This window comes from Nilaparvata lugens, chromosome 10 (assembly GCF_014356525.2).
Source record: "Nilaparvata lugens isolate BPH chromosome 10, ASM1435652v1, whole genome shotgun sequence".
NCBI lineage: Eukaryota > Metazoa > Arthropoda > Insecta > Hemiptera > Delphacidae > Nilaparvata > Nilaparvata lugens.
Window position 1 is genome coordinate 6317763 of NC_052513.1, and position 14193 is coordinate 6331955.

The window sequence follows — 14193 nt, forward strand, 5'->3', positions numbered from 1 at the left end:
TTCAAATAATAAGAAAACTGTATTCAATTTAAGACTGTAATTTCAAATGAGATTTTCCATATTTACAAGAAACAAAAATAAAAAACGGCAATTGCTTTTTTTATTATGTACAATATTAGAATTTCTTGAAAGGCAAAAATGTTTGCCACTCCAATTTCTTTAGTCCTAGTATCTAGGTTATGTCTCACATCGTTTAATTGGTCAACAAATTGGCCTCCAAATTGAATAACTTACATTGAATTTAAATATAGTATAAGCATGTAGAACTATGGGGAGAATCAAAACAAACAGTTCAATAAGTTGAAAATTATTATACCTGGAATATTAATATGAAAGATTATGATATTAAGTTGGTATCTTCTCTGCCAGTTTAATACCAGGCGCACACCAACGCGAAAGTTTTGTTGCGGTGCGAATTCAATTCGCAGAACTTGCCGTGCGGTAATTTAATACCATTGCGGTGTATGTGCTGGCGCAAACCAATGCGTTGCGAATTATTCCCTTGCGAATAATTCGCAGCTTTTGCTACATGCAGCATTTGCAGCGCTTTTTCGTGTTGCGAATTTTGTGGCGATTTCTGGAACTACACTAGTTTCGTCTGCCTTGTAAACAACATAAGTCAACTCGAATATTCCCGCGCTCCACATTGCGATTATTTCGCTTCCCAGTGTGCGTGCCCCAATATTTCTCAACGAAAACTTCTTTTGGAAACCGCAGTCTGAATTCTTGAAAATTCCGCAACGAATTTGTACGCATCGTTGTGCGCATACCTTAATTGAAACGGCACACGTTCAATGCCCGAGGCATCACCATATTCTGTTTTCATTTATTCGTTTAACATTTCTACAATACCTCTGATTACAGTGTTCAATTTATTATCACGTGTTAATGTTTTTTCTGTTGTATTTATTTGATTATTGTCCATTATAATGATTTGAATTGATTTCAGACGATTGCTGTTGACGGGCACACCGCTGCAAAACAACTTGATGGAGTTGTGGTCGCTGATGCATTTCCTCATGCCGAATGTCTTTCAGTCGCACAGAGAGTTCAAGGAGTGGTTCTCCAATCCGGTCACCGGCATGATTGAGGGCAACTCCGAGTATAACGAGAATATCATCAAGCGACTTCATAAGGTAGCTTATCTTACTCGTAACTTATCTCAAGGCTACTTACTTCTTACTGGTATTCTAACCACTTTAACATTGTGCAAAAATTCTTACCAAACCTTCAAACAATCGTCAGCTTGTTTGTATTCCAAATATTCTTTTGTTCTAGCCAAGTTTGTGTTAGGTAGTACATTTTAGAATAGTTTTATCAGAAATTTTGAATAATTATACAGTATTATCTATTTTAATCTTCTTCTATATATTCTGTAATTAATTACTTGTAGAGAGAATGTCGAAAATTTTATGTCTTCAATATAATTATTTGAAACGAAAATGTTCTTTTACTCATTAAGAAATGCATAGTATTTAGGATCTGGAGTTGTTAATTTATAGGTTGTCAACCATTGGCTGTCGAGATAACTGGACCTGATGAAATCATGGGTTCAGTTTTTGCAACTTTTTCAATTGATAAATTAAACTCATGAAACAATTATAGCTTAGATTAAATTCTGAATTCATATTTGAGTTTGATTTTGTAGTTGATAAAGAATAATTTTTTCTTACATTACGGTACCAAATTCTCAACTTTGTATCTTGAAATTTTGTTTCTTCCTTTGCAGGTATTGAGGCCATTCCTTCTAAGGAGATTAAAGACTGAAGTAGAGAAGCAGTTGCCTAAAAAGTTTGAACATGTTGTAATGTGTCGATTATCCAATAGGCAAAGGTACCTCTACGACGACTTCATGTCGAAGGCAAAGTAAGTATTTCAGTAAATATCTCCAGTAATGTTTAATTAATCAGAATAAAATAAATGTTTTAACTTGGCATTGATTTGCCAGTTGGGAATAAATGATTTTGTATCTAATTTATCAGACTAACTCATGTTTAAATGCTTTTATTCACTTCTGAATTGATAGATTGCTTTTCAAGGTAAGTTTAGCAACGGCTGTCCATCGCCAAAGAATATATATGGTTCCTATGGGAGTGTTGACTCTTTCAAAGTGTCAACAAATCAATCACTCTTGAGACCAATGTATACTATTTCTCATTCGTCGGCCGTTATAATAGGATAAAACGAAGACCCACCTTTAGAAAGTTGAATCAATATGATAATATAAATTAGAAATTATCTCAATCTCAGAATTCGAATTTACAATATTCATGTAAGAGTGACATCTATTTTTACTATTTCAATACCGTATTTGTTTGTTTTCTCTTGTGTGGAGTATTGACGTGGGTTGTCTGTTTTTGTCTAGAACAAAGGAGACGCTGGCCACGGGCAACCTGTTGAGCGTGATCAACGTGTTGATGCAACTGCGTAAGGTGTGCAACCACCCCAACCTGTTTGAGGTGAGGCCCACCGTCTCGCCATTCCAAATGCCAAGCATCGACTTCATCACCGCCTCACTCGTCTGGCAGGCCTTGGACCTTGACCCTTGGAAGGTGATTATTCTCAATAAACTAGATTTTGCACTCTTTATTTCTGTTTCCTATCGAGATGCTTGTGATAGATCATTGATACAGTCGACTCTGGATAGATAGATATTAATTTCATTCAACACACCATACTATTACACAAGCACGCAGTTGAACGTCGTCAAATTAGAAATACAATTCAATGAATTTATTGTCAATACAATCTTCTACTATATAGGCTATAGTTAGTCATTGTACATTCTAGTTACAATCAACATGAACAACACAGTAACAGTATTATCAAATCACCTACTGGAAACTATATAGCCTAAAAAGAAGAAGATAATATAAAATGCAATACGCATAAAGATTTATTACTTTAATTATTGGGTAGTGTTTTATCGGGATTTTTTTACTTTGGCAGGAAACAATTTGAAATTAAAAGATGTTTAAAATTAGCATTCACTTTCCTGTTTTTGATATAGTTTTTGGAAATTATACCTTGTATAGTTTTTAAAATTCTAAATTAATTTGAAATTAGTTAGAGAGTTAAGTTGAATAATTCTTATAATTGAAGAATTAAGTCATAAACAAGTTAATGTGTTTGATTTTTTGGTCTCATAATTTTATAGTTTGGACTCTTTCAATTGTTTGTAATTGATTAAATTTATTTTATAAGTATTTTAAAAATATAAACTGTGTTTTGTTTTGGGTTGTAAATTTGAGTGGAACTCAAAAATATGAAAGTGACTTATTACCTAGCTACATTTGGACTGTTGCATGAATCAGAATTGGAACCGTTTTGTGCTCCAGCCTGTGGTACTTTTCTAGAAGTTGTGTACCGGTAATTCTTAATGATAGAATGAATAAATTGAGGAGGGAACCAATAACGAGGTGTGAAGTAGTATATATGTTGTTGTAGTGTAAGCAAGTAACAATCACTGGTTCGGTTTCTTTATCAGACTGACATTTTTGTATCATGCATCTTCTCTCACTTTGGTTTATGTGTTGCTGACAAGGTTTACTGTCAATTTTCAGACGGTCGACTTGTCGTATTTCAATTTCAATTTTATCGATCTGGAGCTGAATTTGGCTGCATTTGTTGCTCACCGGATCAAGAAGTACAGTGTCAACCCGAAACTGATCGAGGAAATCGACTCGAGTCCTTCGCCACCTCCGCGGTGTCCCAGCGGCAAAATCAAACTGCATGTCAAGGTCTCCAACAACCAAACGCAGGTAAATGAGTTTGCATTTCAGAATTTTTCTCTTTGGTTATTGTCGAGACATACTTATGATACTTATCGAGTATGTATTTTAAACATTTTTAATATTGAATAAAGTTGTAATTTTATTTGAAAACTTCTCAGTGTTAAGATTTTGGCACTTGAATTCATTTTAATTTTGCATTAATAATATTCGTACAATTGTGATTAATTTGTTTCCTTACCATTGATTTCTCAACCATGTGCTCAGACTTGGATCAAACAAGAACTATTCTCTAACATGCGATAATCTTTTTCAGAACCGACATGTTTTGGAAAATTTGTTTTCTAATGTTGAACGTTCCAACAAGAATTTACAAAGTAATACAGTGAAGGTATCGTTATAACCTGTGATTTTTTTATCTTGTAAATATTTTTGTTGATTACTGTACTACATAGGTCACTAATATTCTTTTACAATATAATATCACCTATTGCTTCTCTAATAAGCCGTTATTTGTCTACTTGGGATTTTGTAAACACATTTTTTTTTAATTTATTGGATTCATAATATAATAGTGTCTGTCTTTTTGTATTATTATTGTTGTTCACTTAACGTCAATTGCGGCTTATTTTGGAATCGGTTGTAGTATTTGGAACTTTTTATTGTTAGGACTTTTCTGGAATTTATTATTTTCCTTATGAAATAACAATTCGAGAAAAGTCTTATTGTAATTACTCCCGTAAGTTTTCTGAAGTACTAGAAAATGTATGTTTTATTAATGATTAATAGTAGTATTCTTATTTATTTATTGATCAGCTTTAAGTTTAGCTTACATTTCAGTCAAGTTGTAAATCCTATTCATGCAGACCAAATATATTTTTGACAAATAATCAATAAATTAAAGTACTCTCTTTAATTTGTAATTCTTATTGTTGTTTAGTCCGTCATATAGTCATAGTTCACATGAATGTGAGCTATGAATTACGGTATCTAGACAATAATTATAGGAATTTCAATATTACCGAGAATGTAGATAGCTTATTGATGTGTGATATTCTTTTGATTTTAGGTTCCTGGCCTTATCAGACAGAACCTGGTGCCTGTGAATAACAACAACAATGCTGTGCTGAATAGCAGTAAAACGTCTTTGGCTGCTGCCAACTCAAAGCTGGCATCCCCCCTAGTCAGAACGCTCATTAGCCAAGGTGGAGCCCAAGGTCAGTGCTCTCAATTCATTCATTTATCCATTTTTAAAAATATGAATTGATAGGAAATAATGTAATTTTGACCTTTTCATCCAATATAAATTCGAATATTCAATTAATTTATATTATTTTGATTTGAATTTATTTCTTTTCAATTAATACTGTTCTTATAACTCATTTATTACGCTATGGAAGTCTTCTAATAAGGGTATGATCACATGGGATGCGTTTATGTGCAAAAGCACGCTTGGGTTATGCAAGACTAAGCGCACAGAGGAGAAACAAAATCTGGAAAGAGCAATAGGAACACTCACACTGAACGCGTGCACTTGCTGGTTGCATTCAGTGTTGGCAGCTACATACAAGTCACAAAGTGTTTCAATGACTCTTACCAGATTTCGTTTCTCGGCTCATGCAAGATCTGACATGCACTTTGCTCATACACGCTTTCAATGCGATCATACCCTAAGTTTAATTAAATTCATTGGTTCAATGAAGACTTCTCATGAACTGCTTCAATCTAAACCCTAGCTAAATCTCTATTCCTGTTCCACTCTTCATTGAATTATCCATGTATTTTTTCTTATATAGGGTTTGGCAGGGAGGTATGGATGATTTGATATAACAGTTACACACTTATTTTTAAACGAAACTCGAAATTTATTTTCTTAGTGTGTACCTTGGATGTTGCCATTGTAAAAATTAAAGGGGAAAAATTAAAACATAATGTTAAATGCTGTCCATTTTTGTCCATACACTCCTGTAGACGTTGTGAGAAGTTGTCCGTATTCCTCTGAAGCATTGCAAGTGATACCGCTCGAATTTCTTGTGTTCTTGTTTCACTCAGGTCTTCAAGGGTTCGAGGTTTGTTCACGTATACACGTGCTTTTAGGTAGCCCCAACAAACTAATTATTGGCCCTTATTTTTTCGAGAAAACAGTCGAACCATCACTGTCAATACGGATCTTTACCTAACGATGCTGCGTGATTTTTTCTGCCACAATTGAGAAGACGACGTATCAACGTCAATACTGTATGGCTTCAACAAGATGAGGCGATATGCCATACATCGAGAGCAGCTATGGAATTTCCAAGACAGACTTTCCCTGGACGCCTCATTTTGATGCGTGGTGATGTGGAGTGGCCTCCTCGGTTACCGGACCTGTCACCTTGTGATTTTTTTTTCTGGGGCTACCTAAAAGCACGTGTATACATAAACAAACCACGAACCGGTACCACTTACAATGCTTCAGAGGAGTACGGACAACTTCTCACAACGTCTATAGGAGTGAATGGACAGCATTTAACAGATGTTATTTTTCGTACATAATCAATGTTTTAATTTATTCCTCTTTAATTTAAATAATGGCAACATCCAAGGTACACACTAAAAACATTAAATTTGAGTTTTGTTTAAAAATAAGTGTGTAACTGTTATTTCAAATCATCCATACCTCCCTGTCCAACCCTGTTATATGCAATCATTATTATGTAATATATAAGTGTTGAATATAGTTGCTTGGAAATTTTTTATAAAGCATAGTTATTAAATGAATATTCATCTATTCAATAAATGTACCAGAAATTGATTGAATTTAATGATAAACGTGTTTGTTTGCAGGCTTAACCCTTCGAGTTCCTGGAACTCAACTTCAAGGCTATTCAGTTCAACTTGTGCAGCATCAGGGAACAGTCAAAGGTATTACATTACATTCAAGCTACAACTAAAAACTAATATGAATGGATAAAATGGTAAATATAAATGAATTAGAAAATGCAAGATTCTGTTGACTAATCTGATAGCAAATAGTTTAAATGCAGCATATCGTTTGCCTGTTTACATATTCTTAGAAAGGCTTTACATTATAATTAAAATAATGGAGGCGTATGATTACAGTTAGGTTGAAGTAGCAGTGAAATTTGACACAAGCGCTCTGCACCATGAGAAATTATTTTCTCTATAGTATATATAATCATAAAACTAAAAAGTCCAAAATTTTTCCCATTCAAGTTTATACATCACAATTCAAAAATTTAGTATTTTTTCACATAAAAACCGGAAAACACAACCCTCCTTCGGACATTTTTGTTGTTATCTATAGTCCATTATCATTTTAATGTTATAATTTGTTATGTTATTTTAGTTTGCAGCACGAAGCTTTATGACCAAAACTATTTCAATAGGAGCACTCGGTTGTGGTTTTTATGCTGATTCGATGAAAAAGGCGTACGCTCTCTTTTTCGAGAGTATTCTTTCAAGGGTATTGCCCTTGAACGAATGTTGGCAGACGGCCCATACTATGCCGTTTCAATCACTATGGAGCATTGGAACAAACAAGATCGTGTGTTCGCTGTCGAGCAATTTTTTAGAAACAATGAATCTGTAGTCACAGTGCAACGCTTTCCTGTCAATATTTTAAAGTTGGACGTCGAGGTGCAGTGCCTGATCGAAATACTGTACTCCGATGGGTTACAGCGTTTAGAAGTACTGGTTCTGTGCTGAAAAAGGAACCACCCATTCAGTTCGTACTCCGGAAAATGTACACAGTCAGGACGACAGTTCTTACTAGTTCTAGACGATCGACTAGACAACATGGTCTCATGACTAGACTCGGTCTACATTTTTCGGAAAACGAACTAGACGGGGAAAAACCAGGTGGCTTCTTTTTCATCATAGAACCAGTACTTCTAAATGCTGCAACCCATCGGAGTACAGTATTTCTTTCAGCTATTGCACCTCGACGTCCAACTCTAAAATATTGACGGAGAAGACGTTGTGACTACAGATTCATTGTTTCTAAAAAATTGCTCGACAGCGAACACACGATGTTATTTGCTCCAACGCTCCATAGTGACTGAAACGGCATACAGTAGTATGGTTCGTCTGCCAAGATTCGTTCAAGGGCAATACCCCCTCACATCGCTGAATCGTAGCGGTTCGAAAAACATGCGTTTTCTCTGCACTACTTTGTATATTGTGAAGACAAATTGAGAATTTTGTTGGGTGTTTCAGCGATTCCAGTGGCAGTGGCACCTAACCAGCAGCAAGTAGTGGTGGCCAGTTCAACCGCGACAACGACAGAGGGGGCGGCGACCACCACAACCGCCTCCACCTCTGCTTCCACCCCCGCCACCCCTCCTGCCACTCCCACCCGCCTCACAGTGCCGGCCGGCGCATTCGCCCAACTCGTGCAGACTTCCACTGGCAAGCATGTCCTCTTCACATCCTCGCCCTGTGTGTTGCCAGGCACATCCACTGGTCAGTACTAACCAAATATATATTGAATTGAAACGACTAAATATTGTCAAAGTCACTAATTTATTGAAACAATTCGAGATACTGTAGGACCTCCTATGTATCGGACATGCGCCCAAAAAAATGGCCTCCGTAGTTGTACAAGTTGTGCAGTTGTGCAAGTAGGAAGTTGTACATGCAAGTACTGCAAAATATAAATATGCCTATATACCTTAGACTCATTCTCGCACACAGGCAGTAATGCCTTTGCGAAAGTAAATATTTCTTAATATATATTTGTATACCTGCTGTCATTTCTGTGGTGCTGAAAGTGTATTCTTATTTTTATGTTGTACGACGTTAATTGCTTGTATAACTTGTGAAATAAAAATAAACAATTTTAAAACAAATTTTGAAATTTAATTGAAGTTTGTGGACTTATACAAATTTCCAATATGAAAATCACTAATCAGCTGTTTGTAAGGGTCTCAGTTTGTCAAAATCTCAGTTCGTCTAGTTCCCGTTTGAAATATTAATACCGGCCTTTCGGCCACAAACTGAAGCGGCCTTTTTTGTACGTTCAGGTCCGGTATAAAGGAGGTTCTGTTTCTATCTATTAACCTTTTTTCAAGTATAATTTTCACTAATAGTTTTCTGAAACAGTTGAAATCTAATCAAATATTTTTATTAAATTATTACAAGATTCAAACATTGACAATCATTGCAAAGCTACAATATTACTACAAACTTACTGTATTATAAAAATAATATATATTAAAGAAAGAATTGCTATTATCAAGTAATCAATGCAAAATCACAGGTATATTTTATCGTAATTTATGGTTTTATTTGTATTTTTGCAGTGATGACAACACTGACGGGCCAAAGGCTGGCCGTTCTATCAAAGCAAGGCTCCGTTGCGCGGCTGGCAGCTCCCGGCATCCAGCAGTTGAGTGGCACCAGACCAATGGTCAGGCTACCACCCTCATTTCAGGTTGGTCTACTTCTTTCGTTCTTAACAATTAACAGAACCTCCTCAATTGATATTATCTAGATCACTAGAAATCATCAATCTAAACACGATTTTATTTTACTTGAAAAGATGTCATGTTTACCAAACAAAAACTTTGTGAAGCTGTTTGTATGAGGAGAAATTCACTTTAAAGTATATGGAATGTATGTTCATAAAATTGAATAGATTTCTTATTGGACAATACTTGTTGGATATTGGAGATGTTAATTGAGTGAAGTGTAGATGGAAATTGAAGACCTTAATCTAAATTATTCCGCAACGTAACAAATGATCGACAAACAGGTTTGTTGAAACATATTTTATTATATCATGACAAACAATTCTCACTCACACCGAAAACTGGTCAACTTTGAAAAAGTTTGTACCCTGATTACCTTCAATACACGTTTTTTGAACGTTTGTTGAGTGTAGATTTAGCTTTGTAGTGAGCTAATTGTGTGTAAGAGTAAGAGCGTAAAAGAGTGCATAGATAATTTTGAAAGAATCAGCGAAAAAAATGTAGCAGTGTGATTCTATTCTAGTAAGAAATAGCATTGGCATGAAGCCTCGTGCAGCAAATTAAGGTTTGCACGGACTATAGTTCTCTTATTTAACTACAAGATTCTTATTACTAGTAAACTAGTATTTCTAGTTTCAATAGTAGAGATATTAGTTTAATAGCATTTGTACTATGAATTCTTGAATAGATTTATTTCTATAGCCAATTGAATGGGTTATTTGTCGGCAGAATGCGTTGCTTAACGCGGCAGCTGTGACGTCAGTGACGGCAACGACGACAGCAACTTCAACAACATCGGCAGCAGCTGTAACAACAACATCGACAACAACAACAACAACAGCAGCCGCAGCAGCCAAGAGTGGCCAACAACAGATGTTGTTGACGATGTCGCCGTCGACAACCACCAGTTCCCCCTCTGCCGCCCCCGGCCTAATGGTCACCCGGCAGCTCACACTCATTCGCAAGAAGAACCAGCAGCCGGCCGCCGCCCCCTCAGAGTTCAACATTGTCAGTACAATCATTTTATTAAGATTACTTATGTCCGGTTGCAGAGTCATTACATAAAATCAAACATAGCTATGTGAGACATAGTTTAAAATCACTGACATAAATGGTTGGTCGTATACAGATGGCTTTTCGTAAACATCTTTCAAAAAAACTATCACAACCTCTAAAATGCATTTGGTGGGAGTAGATATTGGATTTAACAGCACGACTTCGGGCCCATAACTTAAATGACCGTTTGTAGCTATTGGAGACATAAATAAGCTCTTTCTGACGACTGTGCAACGAAATCATGTGTCTAGTTGGGAGCGTTTTTAGTTTTATGGGAGCTATAGTTTACTTTGACATCTGTGCAACGGAAAGTGAATTTATGGCTTCGTAAATGAGTCAACTGCCTGTTTTTAACTTTACGTGACGACTCTGCAACCGGGCATTAGTCATAGTTATTCTCTGGGCCACCTCACAACTCTGAAGCTAGATGTAGTGTGGTCCTTTCCGTGTTGTTTTTGTCATAATTGAAAACTTGATCACATTTGAATCGATTTGGTCACATGAATCGTGTAATAATTGATAATAGATTATCAAAGATTACATGTCCTTCTTGGTGTACTGACTTGCGACAAGCTAAAAAAACTAATAGATATTCTTCATAATATAAAGTGAAGAATCGACTTACTCATGTACGGGATGGAAAATACACGAATGACGCATCATCACGTCTATACTATTGAACCTGGATGGACATAGGCTTATTTCCATTGCTATTGATCAATTGATTCTAATTTAATAATTTAACAAGTTTATTCATTTTATGATTCAAAGTTTACATAGAAGAAGCAGTTTACATAACTATAAAAGCCCAACCAAACAGGTCTTTCTCCAAGTGGAGAAAGACCTGTAGCAAGCGCGGTAGCAAGCGCGGTTGATGAATCAAAGGTTTCGGGTTCGAGACATCAAACTATTTTTTTTGCTGGTATTTTCCAGCTGTAAGATTATCCACGTAATTTTTGACTCTTAAAGATTATCAACGTAATTTTGAACATAATGATAAACCATTCTTCTATTTATGTTTCCTGGACATGAGGAGATTGCATTGTACTACAAAACTCTTTAAAAAATCATCCACGTAATTTCGAACAAAATAATAGATCATTATTCTATTGTTTATGTTTCCTTGACATAAGGAGATTGCATTTTACAACAAGTTTTCCCCAGTATAAAGTAAGGGTTAATAGAAGGACATATCATGGTTGTGTTTAGCCAAGCCTGGAGGAGAAGCGGCAGCAGTGCCGGTGCGCGAAACTGTCATCGTTGGCGGCCGTGAATCGACGCAAGTGCCTGGCCTACCCGGTGTATGGCGCCGATCTACGTGACACTCTGTCATTCGTGGAGCAGCCACCACCAACAGACAGGCGCTGGGCTTGCACTGGCCACATCAACTGTCTCCAAGCCAAGGCGGACTCGGCGCTGGCCGGTGCCTTGCTCTCGGTTGAGGACCGCTTGCAACAGATGGAGGACATCATCAACAGGTGGGTTACAGCACCACATTGACACTAGACAGTCGAGTTAATTGAATTGAATTTTATTGTTTAACAAAAATAATAATACAGATTCATAGAACATTCTATAGTAGATTAGAACACGCGGACATATTGAGTCTTTTATGACTCGTATGACTTTTTATTGAGTCTTTTTATGTTTGTTTACTTGCTGTTAGACTGAGCTGATGAACAGATAACGTGTTATTAGTATAAGCATAGATAAACAATAGCGTAAGTAGACATCCCATGGTTTTGGGCGTTTATGTCACAATTTTTACTGTTATCTCAAGCCGATTATTATCGATTACTGTCGGTTTTTACTGTTTTGTCGGGGTGAGAGTGTATGAACGGCACAGTATGAGAGACTACCAGCGTCACACAGCTTCACGGAAAAGAACTACGTGGACTATCGGCTTGAGATAACAGTAAAAGTTGCGACATGAACGCCCTATACCATGGGATATCTACTCATGCTTTTATTTCTCTATGGTATAAGGAATTTATTCTAGTATAATATAAATCCCGATTTGAGAATTAGTATGGCCAAATTAACATTGGTGTCATGACCTCTTTCGAAAGGCCATGCTTGAATAAACATGTCGCTGTCCTGCATTTAGTCTGGTGTGTGTAATTAATTGTTATGTTTGCCGCCAGGTTCGTGGTGTTTGTACCGGCGGTGGTAGCTCGCTCGCCTCAACTGCACACGTCACACCCCCCTCCCTGGAAGGTGCAGGAACAGCGCCTGCTGGACGAGACCATCTGCCGCGCACTGCGAAGTGAGTCTGCGCACCTGCACACGGTGAGCGCCAAGATGGCCACCCAGTTCCCCGACCCACGCCTCATCCAGTACGACTGCGGCAAGCTGCAGACGCTCGATCAGCTGTTGAGGCGGCTCAAAGCCAACCACAGTCGGGTGCTCATCTTCACGCAGATGACGCGCATGCTCGACGTGCTCGAGGCCTTCCTCAACTTTCATGGCCACATCTATCTCAGGCTGGATGGATCCACGCGTGTAGACCAAAGACAAGTGAGTTGATCATTGCTCATATCGATTAATCAAACCAAATTAAGTTTTATTCACAAATTCTTGTGAATTTTCCCTACATAGACAAGTCTGTCAGATAATAGACAGATTGTTCTACAGTTCAATTTCATTCAATTTGCTCAATAGAATTTTGTAAAATATATCCTAAAGCTTCTTTCTCACTTCATTATCAGGGAACCACATAGCAGTATCAGTAAACGTGTCAGTGAAAATATAATTACAATGAGTTCTAATGGGACTCTTTACGCTGATAGCCAGGGCAGGGATGTCTATAAGTACTTCAATGATGAGAACCACACATTCTTTGGTATGGTGAAACCGGGTGCTCGATTCAGAGATGTGGTTGATGGAACTCTCCAACCGAATGCCAATGACGTGAAGGGCAGGTCACACCGAGCTCGCGTCCGCGGCGGTAGCGAAGTCAAAAAACTCGCCTTCCATGTTATTAAGTTGTGCAGGTCACACCGAGCTCGCTACCGCGGAGGTAGTACCTCGGCGGTAGTTTCACTTCGCGAGCCAGGTGAAGTTTTGAAACGTCTCCTAGTGGGAGTACCGCTAGCGGTCTGACCTGGCCAATCTAATAACATGGAAAGCGAACTCCAGAACTTCGCCATCGGTAGCGCATGCGCAGAATACCGAGACTCACTCTGGTTGCCGGCCTTCCCCCACTTCTAGAGAACCAGCCTCATCAAAACAAGAACAAAACCAAACTACCGCTGGCGGACGTTTTTTGGTGTGAACTGCTTCCAGAAAAACTACCTCCGCCCTTTAGTGTCTTCTTAGCTGGAACAAATGATGTTGCCCATAATGAAAGAAGAGAACTTCACACCTCTCTTCGGAGTAAGCTGCGGCAGCTGCAAAGTGGTCGATCCAGACACGCGATTGTGTTCACTGTGCCACACAGACATGATCTACCAACATGGTCAGCCATCAACAAGGAGATTCACAGGGCTAACAGAGAAAATTTCAACTTATGTAAGCATTTTAGTAATGTAACTTTTATAAATATAAGTGATATGGGTCGAAGATTCCACACAAAAAATGGTCTGCATCTGAATTCTATAGGGAAAAAATATGTTTGTGATAGAATCCTGAGTGTGACAAACATGCTGGCTTCTGAAATGGAAAAAATGTCTGAGCCTTTACCTTTAAAGTATGACAGGGAATCTTTTTTAGGGTTGGGCTAGTGCCCAACGTTTTGAATCTGTCATGCAATGATTTGAGATTAGATGAAGTTAGTGCAAATTGTGTTAGAAATTTAGTACAAGATAATGTATGTAGTGAAGATAATGACAAGGATCTTGTGATAGCTACTTCTCCTTATTGTAAATATCAAGAAAAAAAACACTTAAACCATATTTCAATAATGCATCAGAATGTTCAGCACCTACCATCACGCC

General features: G+C 37.4%; 1 protein-coding gene across 2 annotated transcripts in view; it reads left to right on the plus strand.

The window, feature by feature from the left end:
• LOC111043226 (helicase domino) overlaps positions 1–14193 on the plus strand; it is a 95444-nt gene that overhangs the window by 19452 nt on the left and 61799 nt on the right. For both annotated transcript variants that reach the window (XM_039436179.1, XM_039436180.1), the window contains exons 17-26: positions 950–1136; positions 1730–1866; positions 2366–2552; positions 3564–3761; positions 4801–4948; positions 6558–6635; positions 7950–8195; positions 9035–9165; positions 9932–10210; positions 11468–11736. In XM_039436179.1, coding sequence (XP_039292113.1) covers positions 950–1136; positions 1730–1866; positions 2366–2552; positions 3564–3761; positions 4801–4948; positions 6558–6635; positions 7950–8195; positions 9035–9165; positions 9932–10210; positions 11468–11736 — 1860 coding nt within the window. The remainder of the gene's footprint in view (positions 1–949; positions 1137–1729; positions 1867–2365; positions 2553–3563; positions 3762–4800; positions 4949–6557; positions 6636–7949; positions 8196–9034; positions 9166–9931; positions 10211–11467; positions 11737–14193) is intronic.